At 49.0% G+C, this 26,562-nt stretch overlaps 1 protein-coding gene across 2 annotated transcripts in view; it reads right to left on the reverse strand.

Moving 5' to 3' along the window:
* Positions 1–26,562, reverse strand: part of LOC149363523 (uncharacterized) — a 481,039-nt gene that overhangs the window by 169,836 nt on the left and 284,641 nt on the right. For both annotated transcript variants that reach the window (XM_089573521.1, XM_089573520.1), the window contains exon 4: positions 4,973–5,113. In XM_089573521.1, coding sequence (XP_089429647.1) covers positions 4,973–5,113 — 141 coding nt within the window. The remainder of the gene's footprint in view (positions 1–4,972; positions 5,114–26,562) is intronic.

Consider the following 26,562-nt stretch of genomic DNA (forward strand, 5'->3'; position numbering starts at 1 on the left):
TCACTCGCAGCTGCATAGCCAGTAGTGCTCTCTTCTTAAGACAATTAATGACATCAGACGTTTCCGCTGTTGGATTCTAAAAAAAGAAAGGAGTAAACAAGAAACAAGAAAAACACGATGTGAACCAAGCGGATGTGCATGGCCATGCCCTGACACGAGGTCGGCGGTTTTAAGATCGCGCAACGCGGAAGACCATCGACAGGCATACCAATGATGCTTCACAATGTGCGAAAACGAAACTATAGACCTGCGCCGTTTTACACGACTGCGATATGTTCCCGTAGAGAAGCGGAGCGAATTACCAGCGTGTCGGAATGGGCCGTCGAGCTCCCTCCGTTGGGTCGCGTTCGGTCAGGACAGTCGAGAGGGCAAGCCTCGTGACACTAGTCAAAACTTCGCTTTACCGTCCTCTTATTTTTATTTCGTATACTTCAACCGCACAGGGAGAAAAAAGCGGCATACGCGTCTGAAGATTCGATCAACCGATAAAATTTTTAAGCTCCACGCGCGCCGTGTACCTGGGATATGAAATATGCGGCTGCCCACCTCGAAAGTGCGCCGTGACTTATTGCGTTTCTGAACCCTGGACGTGGCATAAACGAGGCTGATGATTCCGCGTTTTTTTTACCCTCTATTTTTTTTAATATTTCATCTCGGGTGACTTCTGCCCACCGCCGCGTAAGAGAGCAAGTGAATTCATTCGCAGCTGCGCAGCGAATGTAATACGCACCGCTTTAATATTCCACGGGATTCCACAGCTTCCTTTTAAGTGCGCAGAACAGGCTGCGCCGCCTTAAAGGGCCCGTGCCCACCCCAGCGCAGCAGACACTCTCTACCTCTCTTTGAGCGAGCCTCCTCTCCTTCCATTCCCTCCTCGAAATTCTTCTCTCCCGCTCCTCGTCGAGTAGGCTCGGCAAGGCAAAATCACCCCTTCCTTCTCCGGTGTAAGCCGGAGGCGTGGTGTCTGTGGAGTGCGTCACAGGGCGACGTCATGGCCCCGCCTTCAATAGAATTCTTTTCTTGGTTTTTGCATTTTCTCCGCACACTGAACGATCGAGAGCCGCGATCGGCTCGACCACCTAGACTTGTTAGCGAGCGCATCCTTTCATACATCTGTTTGTCATTCCCAGTTAACAAGCCACCTTTTCATTTTCTTTTAGGCCTCCCCACCGTTTCACTAGCGGAGGGGCGGAAGTCGGTTGTGTTCCAAACACACGGCGAAGCGCGGACCCGGCAACCGCCCGTTTGCTTTTCTCCATGCGTGTTTGTGTTCTGTGTGTTTGTGTCTTTTCTCCGCTCCAAAGCATATGTCATTCATTGGAGTCAAGGCGTACGCAAGATGCACGAAAGATAAGCGGTGTGTGTGCGGAGCGGTCAAGTGGGCGAGCGAGGGAAAGGCTCTGCTGCACTACTAATTAAAACCTTGTTTTGGGGGGCTCGCATAGAAGAAAAGAAACTGAGAAGGGAGCGCGCACGCAGAGCGTCTCGTGACGTGATCACGGCGGGGGGGGGGGGGGGGGGGGAGGGGGGGGGGCGAACCGACTCCCTCAGTTTTACTATTTTTTTACTTTTTATGGCTAGGGTTCAAGGCTGTCGCCGCACGCTCCCTCCGCAGTTTTTTTTTTTTTTTGTTCCTTCATGCGGGTTTGTAGGCATGAGCCAGAACAGAAGGCGCTGCGGAAAGCCTTGTGCAGACGACGCGACGCCAAGGCTACGCCCAACCTTCTCCCGTCAGTCAGAACGATGCACCAATGGAGTGCCTTTAGCGAAAGTAGCCCCCTTGACGTCAGCGGGGTGCAGAGTAGTGGGCCGGGCCCGTTTTTGAAGGAAGGAAAGAACGAACGGGCTTTGATTTGAATTTTCGCAGCTTTTCGGGGCGCGCATGGCTCTAGTATTTTGCAGAGGTTATCTTCGATGCCTCATCTATGCAGTGGGCTTGTTTTTCAAAAATGTCCGGACCCTGGGCAGTGGCCCTTTAAGTGAGGCTTTTACAATGACAACATTCGCGGAGTTTCTGCCCTCGTCGCAGGCGGTGAAACTACACGGAGGGCTAGCTGTATTTTAGTTATTTTTGCGATATACGCCCGGTGAAAAAACATCAAAAGCTTTCTGCAGTGACGACAGATTTTTTGCAGTATTTTTGGGCATGAACTTGCGGTAACAACAATTTTCTGCAATATCGAGCTGTACTTTGTCGCAACGACAGAACTAAACAAAGATACATGCTTCGTTCTACAGTCACCTCGATCCCGATCACTAAGGCCCCGTAAATACCTCCTCCTCCCCGAGCGAACCTTTTCCGCCGCAAGTAAGGACAAACGAAAAGGTTTTGTGATGACAAGACGACGAAATGTTGCAACATTTCACGCAACACGGTGATATAAACACACCACAGAAGTAAACGCCTGACACATTAAAGTGCATCGCGTTCACTTCTAGACATCCAGGGGAAGGCCCCACACAGGCGCATCTCAAGACATACACGCACGACGCAACGGTGATAGAGACGAAACAATACATCTTCCGGCACGGGCGCTCGCGACCAATCGGCGGTTGACCGAGGCCTTTTCCTGAGACTTCTCCGAAAGGTGATGTCAAGGGTCTCGGCAAAAGGGCAGGCAAAGGTCACGCAAAAGATCACCACTGGGGTCGCCTGCAGCGCAGACAACGACGAGCTTTCCTCACACAGACACCCACGCACTCCCAAACACGGCGTCCTTCTCCGCCGAGCGCGTTTTCCCCGGCGAAGAAGGAGTCGACGTCTGCCCCCATCCTCTCGGAACTGGGTCAGAGGTCATGCTTGTAAATCTCCCGCTGACGGCGACCCCGCGCCGGCGCTGACCCGTTGGTCGCCCGCCGCCGCCGTCTGTCACGGGGGGTGCCGCGATTCGAACTCTCACCTCCGCGCCCTGACACCTGACCCCCTGCGCCGCGACCTTTGACACCGCCCTCGCCTCGCGCGCCTCTCGAACCGCGTGAAACGCGTGCGCCGGAGAGAAAGCGACCTTTTTCCAGCTGTGACGGCGAGGGCGGCGTATTACGACTCATAAAACGGGTTGAGTCAGTCCTCACAGTTGCGCGGCCGCGCGCGACGAGCGAGGTCCTCTCCCAACACCGTGGCTTCTCTCTCTCTTTCATCCACTTCTGCTCCGATCTGTCTTTCTTTGTTATTACAGCTTTCATTTCGCACCGCACCATTCAGCTCTCTCGCTCGAAAGAAATAAAGAGATGGAGGGAAAAAAACGCGTGTCTGTTGTTTCCGCCCGTCTAGAGGGCGCGAACCCTCGTTGCTTTTCCTTCGGCACGACACATAGCGGGCGCGTAGATTGGAAGGCGTCGCCGCTTTTTAGCCCGGCTGACCCGCGCCGACGCTCGCCACGCTGACCCTTCTACCCGGTGGGTGTGCGAGGGGGGAGAGGCCGCTTCGAGGGCATCGTATACGCGACCACCCGACGTGTACAGATGCTGAGCGCTGTTTGAGTTTTGCGCCGTATGCCCCCGCGGGGTTAACGAAGGTCCCGCCAACTGCGCCGTCGACTGCGCCCATTGACTGGCGTGTAGAAGCGTCCGGTCTGCACGTGCCGCTCGCACTGGTGGGAGGGGAGAGGAGGAGACGAGAGTGGGCAGAGCACGGAGTGGCGTGGGCAGAGTGCGTCACTGTGTAGCCTTTATGCAGTTGGCATTCGTGTCAACTGGATATTTGATGTCAAGGAAGCGAGAAGAATAGTAAAACATGGCAGATCCCCCATCTTTTGAATAGTTAGCCTGATATAGTTGATACAATAGATAAATACTCCTCCTTGTTCACCTTCAGGAAAAAAGCTAAATTCTACCTTGTGGATCATGTGCGAGTATTTCCGTTTTATTCCTGCTGTCTCATTGCATTTATTGCACCACAAATTGTTCTCTTATATATGTTACGGAAATGGTCGCGTTCGTGTGTTGCTGCGTCTGAGTATCATTGAATGTATATTGATCATGTCCGTGCCTGTAATCGACTATTTTGCTGCGCATCCTTGATGCCTTTGTATATGGCACATAGCAACTGTGGTGCCGAAGGCTGAGTCAGGCGACTTGTATGTCACCTTTTGTCTCGGTACCACGGCAAGAAAACAGTATTTGCCGAAATTACAATAAATTTCAATGCAATAAATGAGAGGCGATGACGATGATGCGTATAGGGTCGCGGGCTTCGCGTCGAGGTTTTGAAGACTACCTAATAAAACAAACAAAGCCGCTCTGCGCAATAATCTGTTTATAATAGCGAACTACCATAAAAGCGAGTGCTCCACTCATTGGAGATTTTGTTTTTAAGCAGCCGAGAGGAAAAAAAAGTTAAACAGAAATTGAGAATACACCGTAACGTGGTGTCTGCCTCTTTGTGTCCCATCCTTCTTTCCCGCCTTATATTTCTGTATACATTCACGAGTTTGCCCGATCCGTCACTGCTAACCTGACCACACACCCACAAGCACTATGTGCTTAGGTGTGGCTAAATCTGTACTTCTGAAAACAAAAAAGGGGAATAAAGATGTTATACTGTTATTATTAGTGTTTTTCAAAATCTCGTTGCCCTTTACGACTTGTTTCGCAACGACAGCCGTATCAGGGAAGTTTTCAGTGTCCCAGAGTTAACGACGATTATAGTTAACGACTGGCTGTTACACGAGACGCTGACAATGCAGGCAGAGTGAACTGCGAAATGGTGATACAGGTAGCCAAGCCCGAAGGTTGAAAATGTGTCTCTTTTTTGTTCGTTTTTCATTGTGCCCGGCGCGGGTATGAATAAAGGATAGGTGTGGCAGCTGTCACACACTTTTCGGACACCTGAACCGCGCCGGGAGTTTAGGGACTCGAGAGACGAGGCTTCCGCGGTACGGAGAACACCGTAGCGTACACAGGCGAAATCAAAGGAGGATGTTGCGGACAGGTGAACCCAAAGGAGGAGCTGCCGAGGAGCAGGCAGACTCACCGAGCGGCTCTTCCTCGGATCCCGAGGCGATGCTGCTGCTGAGGCGGTCCGAGACGTCGCTATCGAGCCGGTCGGTGTTCTCGGCGCCGGTGCCGGCGGAGTTTCGAGACAGGGGGCTCGACGGCTGGCTGCTCTGCGTGCCTGCAGTGCCACACAGAGGGGAGAGAGAAACATGTACGACATACCCACTCACCACAACTCTGCAGAATAGGCTGCACGAGTTGCTGTGCAACTCGCAAAGACACATGTAAAAGTTGGTACTGTGACGTAACGAACTATCATCCCCTAAAGTATTTCCCCTAAAACATTGGACCGACAAAGTATTGTTTGGCACTCGCCGCAGAGTTAATGTTCTTTAGTTATTAAGGTTTCGCAGCAAGTGTGTGTGTGTGTGTGTGTGTGTGTGTGTGTGTGTGTGTGCGCGTGCGCGCGCGCTATATGGATTGTAAATTTCTTTTGTGTCGCCCGTTTCGACACAATGCCGCTGCATTCTGCAGTGTCTCACGTAGCCTTAAGATAGTGACAATACAGTCTCACGTAGCTGAGGCGCCGCCTCTGCTACACTGAACTTGCCGTTCTTTGATACGGTGACTCAGTATACCGACGCTCACGTAAAGATGAATTCGAGAAAGAAGAAAATTGTAATTCTTTTCCTAACGGTGCACGGAAAATTTGGAGAGGCCAAAGTTAGCAGCGTTATAAAGCATTCACCAACAAGGAAGAAAGTGACACGACTATGTGCGCACACGATTGCAAAGCACCAAGGAGCGCAGGCCGTTTTCCTATCCGCACAAAGCGAAGTACGCGAGTTTGCTAACCGTGCTCCTTGCCTCATTCGGCAACAAAATTCAAGAAACCATGTAGTCGAGGGTTCGACGGCATACCGTCTGGTCAGGAGTCATGGCTTGATGAGATTCACTGGTCCCTGACCATGGTCAGTGACCACTTCAAGAAACCATTTCAGCAAGCAGCTGCCGCGGGCTCAGTGGTTATGGCGCTCGGCTGCTGGCCCGAAAGGCGCGGGTTCGATCCCGGCCGCGGCGGTAGAATTTCGATGGAGGCGAAATGCTAGAGGTCCGTGTACTGTGCTATGTCAGTGCAAGTTGAAGAACCCCGGGTGATCGAAACTTCCGGAGCCCTTCACTACGGCGTATATCATAGCCTGAGTCGCTTTGGGACGTTAAACATCCATCAACCACAAACCATAAACCAAACCATTTCAGCAAGCCACATTCTATACTGATAGCAAACGCTGCTGTGCTAAGCTGACCAGCCGAAATCGATCGGGTGGCGCAGAAAGACATGCTAAAAGCCATGCAGCTGTTCATTCTATGTAAGCAGTGCCTTCGAGATCTCCAGCCAGTCTATCTAAGCCATAACGGCGGCTATAAACACAAGCTTCGATCCTTTATTCAAACACACGGGTCGAACTCGCCTAAATTGGTGCAGGCCTATTTTTCATTCATTACAAACAGGTCTACTTAGTACAGAGCCCCGCTCACAGGCCGATAACGCTGTATGCATCGTCGTATACACGAACCATCGGCGAACGGCGATGCTTCATTGGAAGAAGCGGAGAGATCGTGACAACCTCACGGAGGCAATTTTTCGGCATCCCGGACTAAAGGTCCCTTTCCTCCTCGCGTTTCACGACCAGCGTAATCGATGAAAATCGTGGAAACCACACGGGGCGGATATACTGGCCTCGCCGTGGGTACTCCCCCACTTCCCTACGCACTATAGCCCATGCTTTAAACAGAAGAAGAAGAAGAAAAACAACCAATAAATAATGAAAAAAGGGGGGCTCTTATCTTGGTTAGACGCGGCGATCGAACATGAGCGGAGTCGGGGGGGGGGGGGGAAAAGCAATGCACACGAAAGGGCACCAGACGAACTAGAAGCGCACGCGGATAGGCTAGTCTGGGGCGAGCGCGCGCGTGGGGTAGACCAAGAAAAACCAACCTGCCCATATAAATAATCGGCGACCTTTCCAAGCTTTCAGCTCCCGACTCCTCTCACCTTAGACCTTTCTCTCTGGCCTTTCATGGCGAACAACAACGACGCGCCGAGCACAGAGAGAGAGAGAGAGAAAGAGAAAAAAGAAATCCGCGGAGAGTTCATGCACGCGCTATTCCTCACTGACAAACGGGGACTCGTGATCGCAGAATATCGAGGGGAGCCCTACACAAATCGTGAGGACTCATGGGGCTCTCGGCGAACTCTTCACGATTTCTCTTCCTTGCCCCCGTAGCCTAACCTCTGGCATTCCGTTTTTGATTCCACTGACCCCCACCACCTCCGCGAGAGCGGATTTCAGGTGACCGTGAACGCCTGCAGAAAGTGCACTGAGGAAAGCGCCAGAAAAGAAGCGACGCAATATCCAGGGGGATATAGTATATCTTCCAATATTTCCTTCAGTATCGGAAAAAAAAAAGTACCATCTCTTATTTGCCCCCAGGCTGCATATGCTCGTAGCGAAGGCTTTATTTAGACCCTCAGTCCACCTTCACAGTTTAAATCCGAACAGCCGGCCCCTATAAGAACACCTCGCTCCCGGATCGAACTGTCGGTCTGGGGTAGGTGCTGGAGGAAAAAGGGGGGGGGGGGGGGGGGGGGGGGTAGTAGTGGCGCCTGAACCGATGAGAGAAGCGTGCAGAGTTAACGCGACGAGACGGACTTGGCGCTGCATGGTCGTCGTCGACCAAACGGATCCGAATCCCGGGAGCCCACGGGGATATCTATACACCCCATCTCTCCATCTCTCCTCCTCTTCCTCCTCTCCACCCGTATATACCTCTCCGAAGGCACCACCACTTCGGCCACCGCCGCCGCAAGGGGTCACGCGGAGAGGTCGCGCCGAATCGCGGGTCACGCTCGAAGGGTCACCACGACTTTCCGTGAGGTTCACGATCTTCCCGTCCGACGCCCGTCTCTCCCCGCCGGCACGCGCTCTTGCGGCGGCAGCATGCGATGGATGCGCTCCACGCGGACGAACACTGCACGAGCGCCTACCGAGCCAGCGGCGCTGGCCCGCGTGCTGTTACTGTTCGCAGAATAATACCGTGCATGAAGCTCCTTACGAAGGTCGACTGCTGGGCGTTCGCTTCTGTACAGGCTCTGGGAGAGAGGAAGGTTTCGCTTCCTCTCCCCTCCTGGTCTTCCCAGCACGTACACGAATACACAGGCGCCCAGAAACAAACACAAACAACAAGCGGGTGTATATGCCCCGTGCACGAAGGACGGCGGGGCTCACCCGTGTATACACACTTTCACGTGACCACCTCGCCCCCATGCGCGAGTCTTCTCTCGCCGTCGGGACGCGCGCGTGAACCCCAGGTCCCGAACTTCGTGCTCGGGGCGTCGTGCGCTGCTGGAGAAGGAGGCACGACGTCGCATCCTGGATCGCGTCCGACGGAAGAGCGCGCCCACCCTGACCCGCCGTCCGCGCTCCCCAGCCCTCCATCTTTTCCTTGGTTGCATGCCGGCTCTTGCTTCTTCTCCTGTTCCCAACCTTCCTTTCATTTTTTTTCTTCTTTCGCATGTTTGCTGCTTACAGCGCCCTAACTTCTAAGTGTATGCACCCAAGGGAAGACCACTTACGGATGTTGGTCATTCAGCACCTTCTGCCCCGTGCTCTCCTCTCCCCCCCCCCCCCCCCCTAATTTTTTTTTTTCGTATTTCGTTAGAAAGAACCTACATCGACTCAGGGGGATGGAACGGCTCCAGTCCCGGATCTGCCATGTTGTTCGATGGCTCGGCGGTGAAATTGAGAAGCGATAATTCTGCTCCGGTAAAAAGCAGATTGCAGTAGTGTCTGCCATCTCTAGAAACCGTCACGTGTGACGGATCGAAGCTTGCGGCCATGTTAAAAACTAAACCGACGTATTGGTCCAGATGGTTTCATAATTTGGGACGTTAAACCCCATCAACCAACCAACCAACCAGATGGTTTCATAAGTTTAATGCGTTGAGATGATTACACTGCACAATACCGAAACATAATGGAGTTACGCGTCGCTGTGAATTTTTTTCTTTGTAAACCTTACAACTCCAGCCCGGTGGGCGTACACTTGTATAAAGGAACTACCTTCTATTATCCACCCCTGCCCCCACACCCTCGACTCCTTTTGCGGATAAGCAAAAGCCACTTATAAAACACAGATTCGCATCCTTAGTTCTCAAGCCTCGATCGAGTAAACAAAGCAGTGGTGAGACCACTATTATATATAGTCTGGCCACTTATATGGGCCTAAAGAACGGAAAACGCGAAGAACACGGACAATTAAGTACCAATAATTAATTCATTCTGCACCACCAACTAGCCCCTGGAAAATTGCGGCGCAGAAACGTCCCCCCTTCCCTCTCTCTGAAAATAGCGTCAAAGGGGAATAAACACGTGCAACCGGACAGAGCGGGTTCGGCTTTAGCCCGATCGGAGAAAAAAAAAAAAAAGAAGAAAGCAACGAAATAAAAACTGCAGAGTAGTACAGGGCCAGCGGCATATTGCACTGCAGCGTCAGCTTAATATAGACTAATGGTCGACCCCGGGAAACTTTGGAGACCCCCGTGAAATACGGCCTCCGCGTGTCGCATTCCTGGGCACGATTTAATCTCCCCCGGGGTCGCGTCCCAAGCCGCGCAGTGTCCGCGTAAGCCGGCCGAGAGGAGGCAGGGGTGAATCTACTCAGCCCCATGGTTGTCGAGCTGTTGGCCGCCCCAAAAGCGCGAGCAAGCACAAGATGAAAGGATCCTACCGCAGCCCTAGGTGGCGCGCACGGAAAGAGGATCCGAATCTGCTTGACATTCGAACCAGCGCCACCAGAGGAAGACCTTTAATCCCGAGGGATCGCTGTTACAAATGTGTACAGAAATCCTGTTGGTTCTGCTGCTGGCGCACTGCGCGGAATATAAAATAAATAAATACGGAAAGGCACGAGAAGCTTTCCACGCAAATGACCCGAGGTTTAGAAAAAAAAAAAAATTCTTTTTTCTGGTACTGGCTGTTTGCTCAGCAAACCTAGGAAAACATATACGTACACAGTGCCGTCGATTTATCTTGCATCTCAGCTCTGACTGCGTTCGCTTCCTCCTAAAAACGCGGCACAAGTGTCGGACGTAGGTCCTGGATGAGCCGGTATCGTAGGCCGGTACATGCACGTGAACCATTAAGTGTTTCCTGAGATCGTGACATCAACCCCAAGTCGGCGAATCGCGCGTTCAGAAGCGCTGTTTTTGCTTCGCATTCGCGCGCCGCACTCGGTTCCAGAATGCGATGCAATAAACATACTGGCTCGCGTTCGAAACGTCCACAAAAATACATCAACTCCAGCTGCTGAAAAATGAACAGCCGGAGAAAAGAAAATTATAAACGAAGTTACTGGATTGCCTTGGAAGGGCACGTTTTCGTTCTCTGCAAAACGCACTGGAGAAAATGTATAACTTAGTATGCTCGACCAATTCAACGCAGTCAAATCGCGAAGCAACGGTTAGTAAACGGTGCGCACTTGTTAATTTATTGCAGACCAGCGCATCAGCTGTACTGTCAGCTGCAGTTTACAGTTCGCTGGCTGCCATCCGTGCCCGCCGCAAAACGCGTTGGCAACTCCCGGGCATTGAATTAGAGAGTAGGTACGAAAAAATAAGCAGTAAACCCATTCTGGCTGCCGGCCGCCCACCGAGCCGCGCATTAAAAGCAGACCCGTGGGACTCTAATCGCCGCGGAAAAGTAACGGTAAAAAGAACCGGGTTGGACAACCTTGCAGGAACGCTCGCGTTACACGTCGTTTAGGCGCTCGGCGACCCTTAAGACCATGGATGGAGCGTCGCGGTGGGACCCATGGGGCGCCGGATATGCTAATACGGTGTCCTTTTACAACGAGGCATGGACAGAGGACGCTGCGGCGGCGGAGTGCCGGGGAGAACCTGTGGCGACACTTGTGAAACGACGGTAAGTCGCGGTATATCCGGTACCTTGTTATCTCGGCGGTGGGATTTAATGACGGTTGGAGCGGGTGACGATGTGCGCCCAGGGCGCTCTCTATCTGCAGCTATGCATCAGGATCAAGAGTGGTTGCGTGGACGTGTTAAACGCATACGGAACCTCACGCTAAGCTTAAAGGCTCGATAAACGGATCATTACACTCTTGTATAAGCTTCTAAGCAGCTGGAACCGGATGACGACTGCGAAATAATAAGAAAAGAACTAGCTGGGCGGTTCAGACGTTGTCTGTCTGTCTTTTTTTTCTTCTGCGGTCAGCTTCGTGCAGAGGTGACATTAAGAGCCAGCCAGGCTGAGATAAAACTCCTGCCATTCGTTAGTGAGAAAATCAATAAAGCATTAACTCCTTGCACGGAACTTTCACGCGAAGGCCTAAGCGACGGCGGCATGCGATGAGCGGGAAGCCGTATTTTGCGCGTGGGTCGCTTGCCTCGTCGCCCGGTTTTGGGTTTCAGAAAAACTTCGATCGTAGACCAGAAGTGCCTCAAGCGACTCTCTAGTCAGACACCCGCTCGTCGTACGCACTTTCGGTTTGTCAGATTGCACATTCAAAGTGTTGTCTCTTCGCCTGAGCACCGCTGTAGTGAAAATATTGATTTTGACGTGGCTGCGAGACACAGCAGCAAAATTCAAACAAAAATTGGCAGTGCTTTATCTCTGGTTAAATCTGGAAGATTGCGAAAGCAATGAGGAGAGAGAGAGAGAGGCGATGGAGAGCGCGCCGCAGCGGCGGCGGCCCCGGCACGCCACTTGTGCGCCGTGTGACGTCACTGCTCCACGCGCATGCGCAGTATGGCCTTTCGTCGGCTCCGCGAAATGGCTCGGCGCCTCGCATAATGTTGCTTTCGCAACAAAAATGAGCGTTCTGCTTCTCGGCAACGAATGTATATAACGACACTTCGTGTGGGCTATACGGGTGGTCCCATTGCAGGGTGAGATGCGCGTTGTGCCAGGTTCTTGATCTCCAGTGCCGGTGCGCTTCAGCCGTCGGGTACAGAATAACTCCCGGCGCAAGTGTTCACGTACATAGTTTGCTTACTTACGAGTATACATCCAGGTGGCAACTTACGGAAGTGTTTACTAAACCAAAGCCCGTAGGAACCGAACGAAAACACATTTTCACTGGTGCGCGCCGCGTACGTCACCTGTCGCTTGCAGGGGGGAGGGGGGGAGGGGGGGGGTAGTTCAAAAACCGACGGCTCGAGCGACTGCGATCTTCGCCGCACCGCTACGTCACGTCACTCTCTCTCTTCTTTTTTCGCACAGAAAGAGTAGGCAGGAATTGCAAAGCAAAAGGTTATCAACACGATGGACTATGGACTGACAAGCTAGAACAGTGCAGCAGTCGTGCGTAGTGATTTGTGGCTTCATAATTAAACATCATCATCATCATCATCATTTATTTACCCTTAAGGGCCCCAGGGGGCATTACATAAAGGGGGGGGGGGGGGCGAACAGTAATCATGTCATAAAGAATAAAGTTTGGAGCATAAACTCAGGCACATGTAGATACAGCAGTGAACTCTTCAAAAGGAAAACAAGCGAGTAAGTAGGCAAACAAACAAAAAAGAAAAGCAAAAGTGCCTTCAACAGGAATTATTGGGGGAATAAATCAATTAACATCTGTTTAAATTTTAGGGAATTAACTTCATTCACAACGCTGTCTGGAAGGACATTACATTCCGCTATGGCAGCTGGCAAGAACGAGGAATTGAACGCATTGGTTGAACCATGAATGCATTGAACACTGCGGCAATTAAACAAACGTCGCGATGATCTTAAAGGGGGCATGATTAGGCTCTCACGCAGTTGGGGAAAATTATAATAAAGTTTATGAAATAGACAGAGTCTTGAAATCTTACGACGGGATGCCAATGAAGGTAAACCAACGGATGATTTGATATTAGTAACACTCGTCCAAGAATCATAATTTGATGTTATAAACCGAGAAGCTTAGATAAAATATATCTAAGCACTGCCCTACCTCATTCAGAGCTTTGGGGCCAACTTGAAATAAGAATGAACAAAAACTGGGCCGATGAAGGATCTAGCCTTGCTGCTGCAATGAACCAAGCGTAAAGGTTACGACGGACTCTTGGTCTCTTAAACACACACATGAATTCGTTCCAAGGTCGCGTTTAATCCGGCGTTCTTTTTTTGTTGTAATTCCGATGCCAGTGCACGGAAAGTGTACACAAGTTTCGGCTTAAAATTTGTTGCACAGCATGCACAGGTTTCGGTAAGTAAATTACGCTCTCACCCTCATTGGTTGAGACAGTGGAACGGTTTGAAAAACGCAAGCACGACTGACAGTTGTATTTCGTTGATGCTGAATTTGAAAGAAAAGATGTTATCCTCCCCGCAGAAGTTGAAACAAGGTGTAAGCGTAATTCGAAGCATAAACACGCTGAAGGGGCTCTACAAGGCGAACTTAGACTGGATCAGTGCAAATGGACAGGACCACAGGAAAAAGCAAGCACTATATACAAGAAGAAGAAACTTTATTCGTAAAGGTAACAACTATTCAAACGCAGCTCGTGTTTCAACTTCACGAAGGAGCTTTCACTTTTCATCCCAGCCCGCACCGAGACATTAGGCTCCCTTCATTTGCTTACTTCAAGGACTGCTGCTGGCCTTGGCATCATCTCCCTACGACTTTCACCATTAGCTCCCGTCCGCCTCCCCTTTCCCACGACCGAGTGAGAGCAGAGAGATCGTGAACCCGGTTCATAAGAAACATTCAATACGTTGCCGCATCCGCCTGCGTCATGCATGCGCGATAGCCGGCCGCCACCACTTCGCTTCCCCCCCACACACACTTCTGTTTTTCTTCCTTGCTCCTGGACGTGAGAGACGGGAGGAGAGGGCAAGGAGAGAAGGTAGAGGAGGTTCTCTCTTCTTTTTGTCTCAAGGTCGTGACTCGGACTTGACCCGTGACGTCTCCGGTCACGACGGCACGGCGCGGCTATCGGGAGGGGACCGGTTGTCCGGTCGCATCGGGCTGCCGCTCGCCGCATTCGCTTGCTGCTGCGCTGCCGCCGCTGCTGTTGGCGCCGAGAGGTTTATAAAAGCTCGCGCCCCTGCCTCGGCTTCTGTCCGGCTCCCCTCACGATCTCGCGATCGCCGCCCGAGATAGGATGCCGCCGCCGCTGGGAAATGCAGCCTCTGCTTCTTCGTCTTCTTCCTCCTCGTCGACGTCGTCTTCTGGGGCCCGGGTCCTCGAGAACGCTTACGCAGGCTCGAACTTTTCACTGGTCTGGCAGTGGTGCGTGTGTTCAGAGCGTACTTTCCCTATTGAAAAATGTGTATAGGTTTGGTTTATTGGTTTATTGGGGTTTAACGTCCCAAAGCAACTCAGGCTATGAGAGATGCCGTAGTGAAGGGCTCCGGAAATTTCGACCACCTGGGGTTCTTTAACGTGCACCGACATCGCACAGCACACGGGCCTCTAGAATTTTGCCTTCATCGGAATTCAGCCGCCGCGGCCGGGATCGAACCCGCGTCTTTCGGGTCAGCAGCCGAGCGCCGTAACCACTGAGCCACCGCGGCGGGGTGGAAAATGTGTATAGGTTTGAACTGGCCAGAAAATAGGATTGTGGCAAATTTCGTTTCATTTTATATGATTAAGCTCCCAAAGCTACTCACGCTTTGAGGGACACCTTAGTGAAGGGCTCCGGATAATCTCGACCACCCAGTCACGGTCACGGACCACGTACACTGACATGACACAGTGCATGGAAGACGCGGGTTCGAACCCACCCGCGGCAGTTTCATTTCCATGGTAGACAAAAGTTGGAAGTTCGCGAATTGTGGGATGTCAGTGCAGGTTAAGAACCGCAGGTGGTCGAAATTATCCGGAGCCCTCTACTACGGCTTCCCTCGTAGCCTGAGTTTCTTTGGCACGTTAATCCCATAAAGCCAAACCATATGTGCCATAATCCTATTTTCTGATCCATTCAAACCTATATATACATTTTCAGTAGGATTCTAAGGTGTCTTAAAAATAAGTGTATTGTCTTCTTTGTTAATTGGGCACTCGTTAATTGTTAACTTTTAGGTTTGAAACACACGTGGATCTTCTTGCTACTACCGTGATAAAAAGTCAGTACCTTGCAAGGACCATTTCTTCCGATCTCGGCCTGTCTGAACGTGAGCGGGTATCAGTATCCCCTGCGTGCCGCTTACTTATCAAGTATCATTGACATGGACGCCAGCCATTTTTGGTGAGAAGTCGATATTTTTTAAAAGCAGCTTACGCTGAAAGAACCATAAGAGGGACAAGTTGGGCAACGAAATTGCTCCCGCCTCCATTATTTTTCTAAACAAAAAACAGCGGTGTGTATTAGCGCATTTGTACCCTCCGAAAGTATACGCCAAATGCACTTTGCAGTGCTGTCCTCTATTTCTCAGCAAAAGTATTTCTACAGTTTGACGCGCTGTCGAGTGACACAACTGATTCTACGAGAAAAATACTTGAGTGCATACAAACAGCATGTGTGCAATGTTTTCACAGTTTACGCACGGTTCTCTAAACCTATAAAATGACGCAACGGCGAATGTATATATATACAGGTGACGTGGCACATCAGTCATATTCAAACAGACAAAAGTACAACTATTTCTAAAAAGCTGTGGGCGCAGTGCAACTTGCGCGGCAAAGCGGCACGGCAAAGCAGCACGGCAAAGAGGCACTGCAAAGCGGAACGGGAAAGCAGAACGGGAAAGCGGAACGGCAAAGAGGAGTAGCAAAAAGGAGCGGCAAAGCGGCACGGCAAAGCGGAACGGCAAAGCGGAACGGCAAAGCTGCACTGCAAATTCGCATACGTAGGGGCACTGCAAAGCGCGGCACAGCAAACACATACTTCAAAGGGTTACTGCAGAGCGGCACTGCAAATTCACACTACAAAGGTGCTAAGCGCACAAGGTAGTGCTAAGCGGCATTGCAAAATGGCATATTGAAAAGCGGCACGAAAAACCGGCATTGCAAGGTGACACTATAAAGTGGCACTGCAAACTGGATGCCTTTTCAATAATGAGTAATTGTGCTGTGTGGACGGTACTCTAGAGAGTGCCATAAAATTAGTACATTTTTGTTCCAAGCGACGAAGGATGGAATATTCCTATATTGACATCAAGCTCGCAGAAACCATGAAAAGGTCTTGCATCGATCACCACGAGGTAAGTTTCAAACAGAAGAAGCATTTAGGCATTAAAAACCAGGAAACTGCTACACATCCTAGGGCAAATTTTGCATCGCTGCATGCAAGATAAAGGCCCTTTTACTACGCTTTCTTCTTGTATTATTCGAAAGCCTGTCCCAAACTATTACGTTAACTGTTAAAAATGCAAATGTAAATACGTATTCAAAACACAAACTTCCTAAAGACTAAGTTCTCCCGCGCCGCTACCGAGATGAAGTCCATTTACGAAAAAACTACACGTCCGAGCTCCGACGCTCGTTTCCGGGAAGCGCATTCGCGGTGGGACCAGCAGATCAGACGCCCGTCGCTGCTAAACAAACGAGAAAAATCGGCGCTCGCGGGGCGACCTTAATGCAATCCGACGGTGTGTGTCCGCGCTTTAGGCACGCTTCAATGGGGCACACGGACACGACCCTTTGTCCGTAAAAACGAGCGTTTGTTCCAGTTGTCTAGACGCGCCTCCGCGCGAGTTCAAGAAACGGGGGCCCCCCTTTAGCCCGCATATATATACATACGTACGTGCGACGATCCCACACGCGAGTTATAAAAACAAAAGCAAAGAGCAAAGAGCAAACATTCGAAAGAAAAGGAGAAGGGACTCCCACGAATTTTGCATCTGGTGACCACCATCGCCACCGGGAAGTCAAGAAACAGGAGCCACTGAGGAGATGCGCGCGCCGTTATATAGCTTCGCATCGCCGTTGCTGCTGCTGCTGTTCCTGGCCTGTATAGAAACGGGCGTCCTTTGCCATAACCCCGTGGAAGCAAACTCACTATACGCGGCTGCCTCCTAAAAAACATGCGTGTATATCTATGGAGAGGGGTGTGGCCGAAACGGTCGAAAGGCATTGTTCCTCCGAGTCGTTTTCGCCGTTGGCTGACCACAAAAAGTTGAAACGCGAAGGGACGCCAGACAAGAGTCAAAACGTGGTCACGCGTGATGCTTGGCTTTGGGCTGACGCGGCGGCGCCCACAGGTTTGTGCGTGCGTCCGTTTCGATACGAGCGTGTGTGTCAGTTCAGAGATCAGGGGCCAGGCGCTGTAATGAGAGAGCGGGTTTGGAAAACCCGAGACGTGAAGTAAAGGGCCACCACCAATGTGAAGCGCGCAGGCGAGGCGCTCACAATACGATAGTTTTATATACCCGCGTATATATATATATATATTCAGTGCGCTGTTTTTTTTTTTGTGCCTTTGATTATTTTTTCCCGAGCCAGTTGGAATGGCTTTGGGCAACGGCGGTCGTCGTCGTCTTCGGGCCGATTGTGGCGTATAATGACTCCTCGTAAGCGAGCTTTTGTGCTAAATGCGTGTCACCGCGGAGGCTTCTTCGGGCTTTGCCCGAGAGGTGTGCCTCCTATGAACCGGAGCCGCGCGCAGAACAAAGGCTTGTAAAAACAAGAGGGGCAGGACGGAGGAGCGTTCTTTTTTTTTTTTTTTTGTGGCGTGAGAACAGAACTGGTCGAAAAGCACCAGGAACCGTTATTTTAATCCTCAGTTCTTGTACTGGAGTGAATGAAGTGCGCTTTTGAGGGAAGCTTTTGCGACGATATCGATCGTACAAGCGGGAATATCTGCTGCGATCAGAGATGACGCAGGCGATTATCGAGCAGTTGAATGTGGGCCGGGCTTACAGCAACCGTATTCATTTATAGTAAAAACCGGGGACTAAATCTGAACAGAGCGAAAGTAAACTTGCTGAAAATAAAGAAAGAGCAAACATAAAAAGAGATTTCTTTAATGGGACATCGAATTGAAACTCCGGACGTACGTTATCTTCACCAGAAAATAACCAGTAGTTCGACAATGTGATTCGTTTCTTCCTCTTGTATCATATGCGGTAAGATCTGTCCTCGGCGCCAATCATTCATATTTTTTTATTCGATAGCCTCCGGGGCTCAGATGAAGCGATATGAACATATATTATGTTTCATTTCGCTTTATTTTTCGAGAATGTAAGTTACATCCTAGAGAGATGCAAGGGCTAAAAGCTGCTAAAAAGCAGCTTGACGGGGCCCAAGCACCTCAAATGGTAGTACACGACAGAACGCAAAAAAAAAGGTTTACAAAGATATATAGGTTAGAACAGGCAAACACAAAGAAGCAAGTGACATATTGATTCAATACAATGAAAAACAATGGCAGTTTACAGACGCATGAAAACAAAGAAAGGACCCCCCCCCCCCCAAAAAAAAAAAACAAAAAAAAAACTCATTGTGCATACACGGCACCTGCAGACAAACAGAGGCACATAAAATGCAACCTGGCTATATATTAACAAAATACATTTTTAACTCACTTTGTTTAACACCAGCCAAAACTTTGTGCTTATTAAGAGTGGTCGGTAAATTGTGTTCAAGCGTTTGAAGTATATAATTATTTCGAAAATATGGAATATACCAGGGATCGGTGTTTCAGGTATGGGTTCGATTAGAAGCGGTCCTTAAATGGGCAGTATGTATGAGGAAATCTCTATAAGCACGAGAAGAATGGTAAAAAAAACCTCAAAATGCGAAAAACATACATATGTTCAAAACGAATTATTTTATAAATAATAAAGGCACTTCGTGATGGAGAGAGATAAGGAAGGTTTGCAATGTAGCGGATCATTTTCTTCTGCAGAACCTGTATCTTTATCACATTTGTTTTTGTGGTAGTTGCCCAAACAGAGTTACAGTAATTCAAAACGGAACCGAAAAGAGCATGATAAATTTGAATTTTCACGTGAGTGGGAAGAAGCCATCGACATCGTGATAGAACACCTGCTACTGAAGAGAGCTTTTTACAAATATTTTCCACATGCTGATCCCAGCTGAGATGCGACGAGAAAGTAACTCCAAGGATTTTGTGGTTGTCAACAATTTTAATTTCTTGACCTGCGTATTTAGGAGCGCGTTGTAGTTCGAATGGCTTGTTCCTTGCACGGAAAATTATTATTTTAGTCTTTGTAGGGTTTTTTTGGAGGCAATTAGAAGAGGACCAGTTTTCTAGTTTCGTAAGGATTACATCGCACTCTTCTATTAAATTGTTTATGTCGTGACCAGATATAAGTATACTGCTATCATCGGCGTATATGATAAATTTCGCTTTATCATGAATGTGCACAATGTCATTTATATAGATGTTAAAAAGCAACGGGCCCAGAATGCTGCCTTGAGGCACACCATTTTGTACCGCCAGAAAAGAAGACTGATGCTTGTCGATATAGACGGACTGTTTTCGATTTTGTAGGTATGATTTGATCAGGTCTAAAGGTGTTCCACGGACTCCGTTTTGAGAAAGTTTATGTGTTAAAATTTCATGGTTTATGGAATCGAAAGCCTTACTAAAATCAATGAAGAGTCCGACAGTGAGAATACCCGCTTCAATGTTTTGCAGGACACATTCCTTCAGTGATAACAGTGCTAATTCTGTTGACTTGCCTTTTCGGAAGCCAAATTGAGCCTCAGACAGGATTTGTTTTACAGTAAAAAAGTTCACTAGACGGGAAAAGATTACTTTTTCCAAGCCCTTTGGAAAGACTGGAATCACAGATATTGGTATATAATTGGACACTATATCTTTATCTCCACCTTTAAACAGAACTGTCACTCTTGCTTTCTTCATTTCTTCCGGGTAAACTCCCGTTTCAATTACCAAATTGAAGATGTATCCAAGCACGGGTGCAATAAAGCATAGTACATATTTGACTGGTTTTATCTGAATATTGTCAACATCTAAGGCTTTGCTATTATTTAAATTCATAAAGGTTGTACATACTTCGGTCTCATTGGTGGGCTCAAGGAAAAGGCTTTCGAAAGGGCTACAAGATGAAGGAACTTCAGGTAGATGCGTCATAGGTAAATGGGTAGTTAAAAAAATCGCTGTTAAAATGGTCAGCAAGAGCCTGACCGGATAATTCAGAGCCCTTATAGATTATTCGTTGAGGTCTTATAGATAATATCATTGATATTATCGATATTGATATTATCATTGATATCATTGAGATTATTCGATAATATCATTGATATTATCGCTTAACCCAGCTTTGAAGCGATGTCATACGCAGGAAATAATACCACGTGAAGTTATTAGATAGTTTTATGAGAAGATCGAAGATAGTACACTATGAAGAACGTAATTATGATTGAATAGCGCAACAAGAAAACATCAACTTGACGTGGGATCATTACAACAAAGCGTTCGCGGAACCGCCAGAAGATAATCTGGAAGAAACGAACTGTGTTTTCCTCCTTCAATAACGGTTCTCTGTAGAACGAAATAGTTGACAAAAGAGAGAAATTCACATATAGAGTCACACGTTTTATGTCTACGCTGTGCACGTGAAAAGTAAGGACAAGGCAAGGACTGAAGAAGAAAAAAATTCAGAGATAGACTTAATTACCTTATCTGTTGGCAATGCTGTAGCGTTACAAACTGCTGATGTCTTTAACACCGACAGTGACGTCACTTCCGGTATGGTGACGTCATTTCCCTCCAGCTAATGGGAATTTCCCTGTCTGGTGACGTCACTGCCCTCCAGCCAATGGGCGAATTTTATGACATATGATACATTTTTTTGCCCGATGAATTTTTTGATGGCATCGCATAACAAAGCAGGCATTGGGGCGACAGACCATTGTCTATTCTCCAAAGTGGCGACACACAAGGAAAGCTCGAACTGCCACTCGATATGACCGCACATCGCCATGGCGCACGCTAGAAGCTACAAGAAACAGAAAACGAACAAATAAATGCATAAAATATGACCGACGCAAGAAAAGAGAGAGCAAAAAAAAAAATGTCCCAAAGAACCAACGTCACCGCGCATTTTCCCCGAGCGCCACCGGAGGCGGGGAGAAGAGCATATTTATAAGCGTAATTACGTGTTACGCAGTCACCCCGCAGTCACCGCCGCCGAGCACACGTGGCGTCAGGCATACTATATGGGGCTCGGTCTCCCATGCCTTGACCGAAAGGCGGCGGAACATCGCATACCACCGCCGATGAGGTTGCCAGCCTTTCTTTGCAGTTTTACTAGCCTCTTTCTTTATCCTTATTTTTAATCCGCCACATAGGCGTCGTTATTTATGCGTCCCCTCTGCTACCGCTCATAGCTGCTGCCATTCTGTGTCGCTCCTGATATGCCCGGTCTTCTCCCTTTTTCTTTTTTTGCTGGCTTTCGAGATTCTACAGACCTCCACTGTGTTCTACACTGTTTCGCTTTTCCTATCTTTTTTTTTTTTGTGTGTGTATGGGAATCCTGCATGATCTTGTAGCTGCGAGCGCCGTTCTTCGGTCGCTGCTTCCTCGAGCGCTCGCTGCAGCTACAGCACTGGCCATTCCTCGATCGGTGTTGAAACACAGCCCGCACCCTCGTATGCAACCTTCTTCTCCGCAATAGCAACGTTACGCAAGCGACCGGCGAAGCTCAAGTCCGTCCTCGTACACGAACCTAAGCGAGCCCGAAGCAGTTCGCCCGCTTTTAATTCTATTATCAAGTGTTATATAGTCTCGAAGGAGGCCGGGTATCCTATGACGACACGGGCCACGCGGTCGCGTGTATATGCGTGCGCAGCGTGCGTCTAAATTACACGCTATATTTTTTCCGCCGCAATATACACGTCCCGCCTATCGTCTTATCGGCCACTTTTCTGCCGCTCTGGTCTTTGCTGTCATTGACTTTATGGCTCGTAGTTGTAAAATAAGCCGTCATTCCGCAAGTTTTTTTTTTCTCTCTCTCTCTTATGACCACGGGGCGTTTAAGCAAATTTGTGTCGTTGGACAGTGGCCGCTACCTGGGCCCTTCCCTGAAGAAGTTGTTGCGTTGGCCGCCCTACATATACAGCTGCCATTAAATGATAATGAAATAGTTTGGAAAGCAGGCCTATAGAGGAATAGGAGAATAGTACACCGTGTCACGTCGTATTATTGCATGAATTCGCGGTACCGTCTAATCTTGGATATTCGAGTGAAGTAAATAAAGAGAAAAAATAATTCGACGGCGGCAGTTCAATTCTGTTCCCAGAGTTCAGGAGTTGAAGTGTCGCATAGTTGTTGCCGGCTTATAGCGAACAAGGGTTCGGACGCGTATCTTGCTCCCCTGCTCCAAGCGGGCCAATTTCAAGCGTTGCCTCCGGGGATGACGAGCTTATATAGTATAACAAATAGGCCTGCTTAGAAAAATGCATCACGGGAAGGAAGCGAGCCATCGAACTTGCGCCGAAGAACTAAACATTAGGTTCGAACCAATTGCGGTGTAAATCAAACCGGCAAACCTAAAACAATCATAAACAAAAATACAAATACTCGGCGGTAAATGTGTCGACATGGAGCAATTATGAGCCACTTTAAATTCTCACCGAGAAGAAAAGACAACATATGCACAGCTTAATCTCTTTCCCCTTTCCTATAAAACAGCATCTCCTCTGTTGTTGTAAATATATGTGAAGCTATTTTTTGAACATTCTTTTTTTCGGTACCGGTTAGCAGATTCCAGGTGTAGCTATTGCAGCTCGCAGTGGTTTCTGTGACACAGGGCTCTGGCTCTGTTGGCATAGAGACAGGTCGAAGGGGGGGGGGGGGGGGGGGGGGGGGGGGGCTATTGCCCTTTTTACGATAAGTTCCACTACTGACCTCTGAACAACAGCATTCTCAAGTTGACAAGACATTTTTAGCGACGAGCCTCCTTGCATGAATCGCTGTTGCATGACCTTGCGCACATTGGGTCAGCAATATACAGGGTGTTTCACCGAAGACTTAACATAATTGCAAAAAAAAGAAAGTCTTTTTGAGTTATGAGAGCGCTTTTTTCGGCATAGCATTGTCAGCGGTGTAGTACATCAGAGTACAGCTAAGATGTGCCACCTAGCAGGTTGGATAACTAATAATGAATAGTCAAATTTCTAACTATTAATGATACTCTCTTTAATTATTGGGAGGTGCCTAGGCCACCCACCTTAAGTAATACCAATATCAGTTTTCGGAACTTTGAAAAAGCGTTTACCCTCGGCGCTGTTGACAAACAAATTTTGGCATATCGCGTCAAAAGACATGCGCTTTCGAGGAGCTTGCAGGCAAAGCCACCTCTCCAGTGCACGCAACTCGTCGAAACAGCCAGAATTTGTTCGGCCACAGCGCCGAGGGTGACCGCATTTTCGAAAATTTAAAGACCGATATAGATGTTAATTACGGTGGGCTACACGCCTTTCACAAATAAGAGCCTTTCATCAATAGTTAAAAAGTTAACTATTCTACTATAGTTAACCAGCCTGCTAGTTAGCGCATCTTAGCTGTATTCTGATGTACTACACCACTGAAAGTGCCATGCTGAAAAAAACACTCTTCTAACTCAAAAAGCCTGTTTTTAAAAATTGTGTAAAGTCCTGGGTGAAACACCCTGTTTAGTGCCTTCCATACATATTGCCAACGGAGCCAACGCTAGCGGGTTTGTTCGCGCGGGCGAAGGTGGCACCCAAAAATTAATTCGCCATACAACGAAGGTGAACGCAGGCATATTTCGCAGTTGCGGCAAATCTCCAGTGTTGGTCAAACGTTTAGGGGAATCACCCAAGGTGGAGTAAATTCGTAAAAGGGAGCAAATTACTCATTGGCATCCACCCAAGCGCAACCATACGACTGCAAAGGAAAGCTATACAGCTCACCCAGAAGCTCCGTAGTTAAATAAAAATTCGTCCTGTTCCGGGGTTCGAACCCTGGACCACCGCTTCAAAGGACACCGCTTCACCGGAGCAGTCGCTGTACCAACACGGCTGCATATGGTAGGGCGAGAGCGAATTAATCAATAACTCGAAGAGGGGAGAGCGTTGGTCAAATGTTTAGGGGAATCCCCCAGGGTGGAGTAAAATTGTAAAAGGGAGCAAATTACTGATTCGCATTGCAAAAGGGAGCAATTACCCATTAGCTTTCCTCTGTAGCCGTATGGCTGCGCTTGGGTGGATGCCAATGGGTAATTTGCTCCCTTTTACAAGTCTCCAGTGCCGTGACTGGCAGACTCCTGAACTTCTTGTTACCATCTTGTAGAGAATTTACGTCCTGCGACTCATAAAGACTTCGAGAATTAAGAATTACACGCGGCGGTATGATACGCGGCTGGTAAGGCGAATCACTCTGGCTCAATCCGCGCCTAAAAAAGTAATTCACACTGAGTAAACATCACAGCAGATGGCCTGAACACTGAGCGCCTCCCAGCTTCGACCGTGATTCTCAGGTAGCACTTCCTTTTATAACGCTCTTCGTTTTCGTCCAAACACACACCGAGGCGGCCTTTCTTTTGCCCAACAAACTTGTTTCTATACATCCACCGACATTTCGCCGCCACAGTGGCTCAGTGACAGCTATGGTGCTCAGCTGCTGACTCGAAAGACTCGGGTTCGATCCCTGCCGCGGCAGTCGCATTTCGATGGAGGCGAAATGCTATAGAGGCCCGTGCGATGTCAGTGCACGTTAAATAACCCCAAGTTGGTCGAAATTACCCGGAGCCCTCCACTACGGCGAGTCTCATAGCCTGAGGTCGTTAAAACTCACAAACCTCACAAACAAAACGAAACCATCGACGTTTCGAGAAGAACGAATGACACGTGGCGAAGTAATAGAAAAATTTAGCATAGCTAGCGGAGACGTATTAGCGTAGACGTATACCGGCTTACCGGACGCCATGGCACGGGTGCGGCCAGGCGGGGCCATCGCGCATGCACATCCGGCGTCCGGTAAGCCGGTAGACGCCTAAGCTAATATGTCTCCGCTATGCTAAATCTCTCTAATATGCTTTCGCAGACCGACTATACTTCCGCAGTCCCCGCAGCATTGCCTGCTACGTATGAAACGGAGTACAAGAAGTGCGCGAGATAAAACCCCAGTATGCACCACCACTGCAGAAGCACATTACGTGCCGGATTGCCGCACCTGGCGCTGAATCGGACGCAAACGCTTCCCATTCGGCGGCCACCTCGGTGGGATTATTCCTCGGCGAGGTGTATAAGCGAAAGCAGAGAGAGAGAGGGGCCAGGCGGAACGCGCTAATGAGCCGTCGTGCAGACACGCGTGGGTCGCGTGCTCCGCGAGTTTCGGCAGCGGCGACCACCGGAATCCGGGTTAATGCCACATTCCTGGGACGGCAGCACCTGTGCACTCGCGACCGACCCCCCCGCACTTTGCTCCTGCCGAGGCCTTCCTCTGCGCACGCGCGCGGGAGCTGCTCGTTGCGAGCGTGAAATCCTTGTTAGCCTCGATCTCAGCAGCTTGCGGCAAAGAGCCGGCGGAAGGAGAAATCTTATGGTGATCGTGCAAGTTATCGTGCAAGTTATAACCCAAGCGGCACATGTAATCGGTCCAATATTAGAAAATTTAATGGCTTGTTTCACTCTGGTCCTTTGTCGGAACGACTTTTGCCAATGTATTAAGGCGAAAGCCTTTAACGCCTCATACTGTCTTCCGTTAGCAGAGGGTGTCACACCTTTGGCAGCGTTAAACTCGTTTTAACTTTGGAACTAAAGAAAGAAGAAAATGAATGATTGATTCAGATAGAGGAGGAAAAAATAAACCTAGAAGCCAAGTTTGATGACTATAGAGTAATCAGTTATTTAATTACAGACAAAAATGTCGAAATTGTGTCGAAATAGCGCGGACGTCGATATAGCCACGGGAACGGTGTGACGTCACATCCACCGGAAGTCGTCACGGCATTGTGAAAACCTTCACAGAATGGTCGGAAAAAGGTCGAATTTGTGTCAAATTAGATGGAAGAATGTGTAATTAAGTGTAATTAACACTTGAGATCCTCGAGAGATGTATAATTTGGGTATCAATATAGCCATGGGAACGGTGTGACGTCACATCCACCGGAAGTCGTAACGGCATAGTGTCTTCGGCTTTCGGCTCTCAACAATTTAGATGCCAAAGTGTCCTCGCAATTTTTTCCAGTATTGGGCCGATTAGCTGTGCTGCTGGGGAAAAGTCCGAATTAGTGAACGGGCATGACCTGTGACGGTCTCATAAGATCTCGATATTGGTGTGGCTTTTCTATTTGAATTCGGCGAAATGAAATTAGCGCCCTTGCCAGCAAAAAAATGAATTATAACAATATAAAGGAATTAACACCACGAACCACAAATCAAAATTAAAAACTTAAAAAAAAAAACGAGGAGGGATGTAAATGACAAAGACACCACTGCGGAGCGCGCTGTTAGCTCCTGGCAGTGCTTCAGCATGCTGCTCTAAGTCCACAGTAGCCACGTTCCTAGTTCATCCGAAAGCCGCAAATGGCGTTACAGTACTTCCGAGCTTCGGACCAATCAGAACGCAGAATTTTAATGCATGGAATAGAACGTAGATGGAGGATTTAGACAACGGGAGTGGTCGAAGGTCTCTCTGTACGATTGTCTCTAATGCGA

The sequence above is a fragment of the Amblyomma mixtum genome, chromosome 2 (assembly GCF_055824585.1).
Source record: "Amblyomma mixtum isolate Tamu chromosome 2, ASM5582458v1, whole genome shotgun sequence".
NCBI lineage: Eukaryota > Metazoa > Arthropoda > Arachnida > Ixodida > Ixodidae > Amblyomma > Amblyomma mixtum.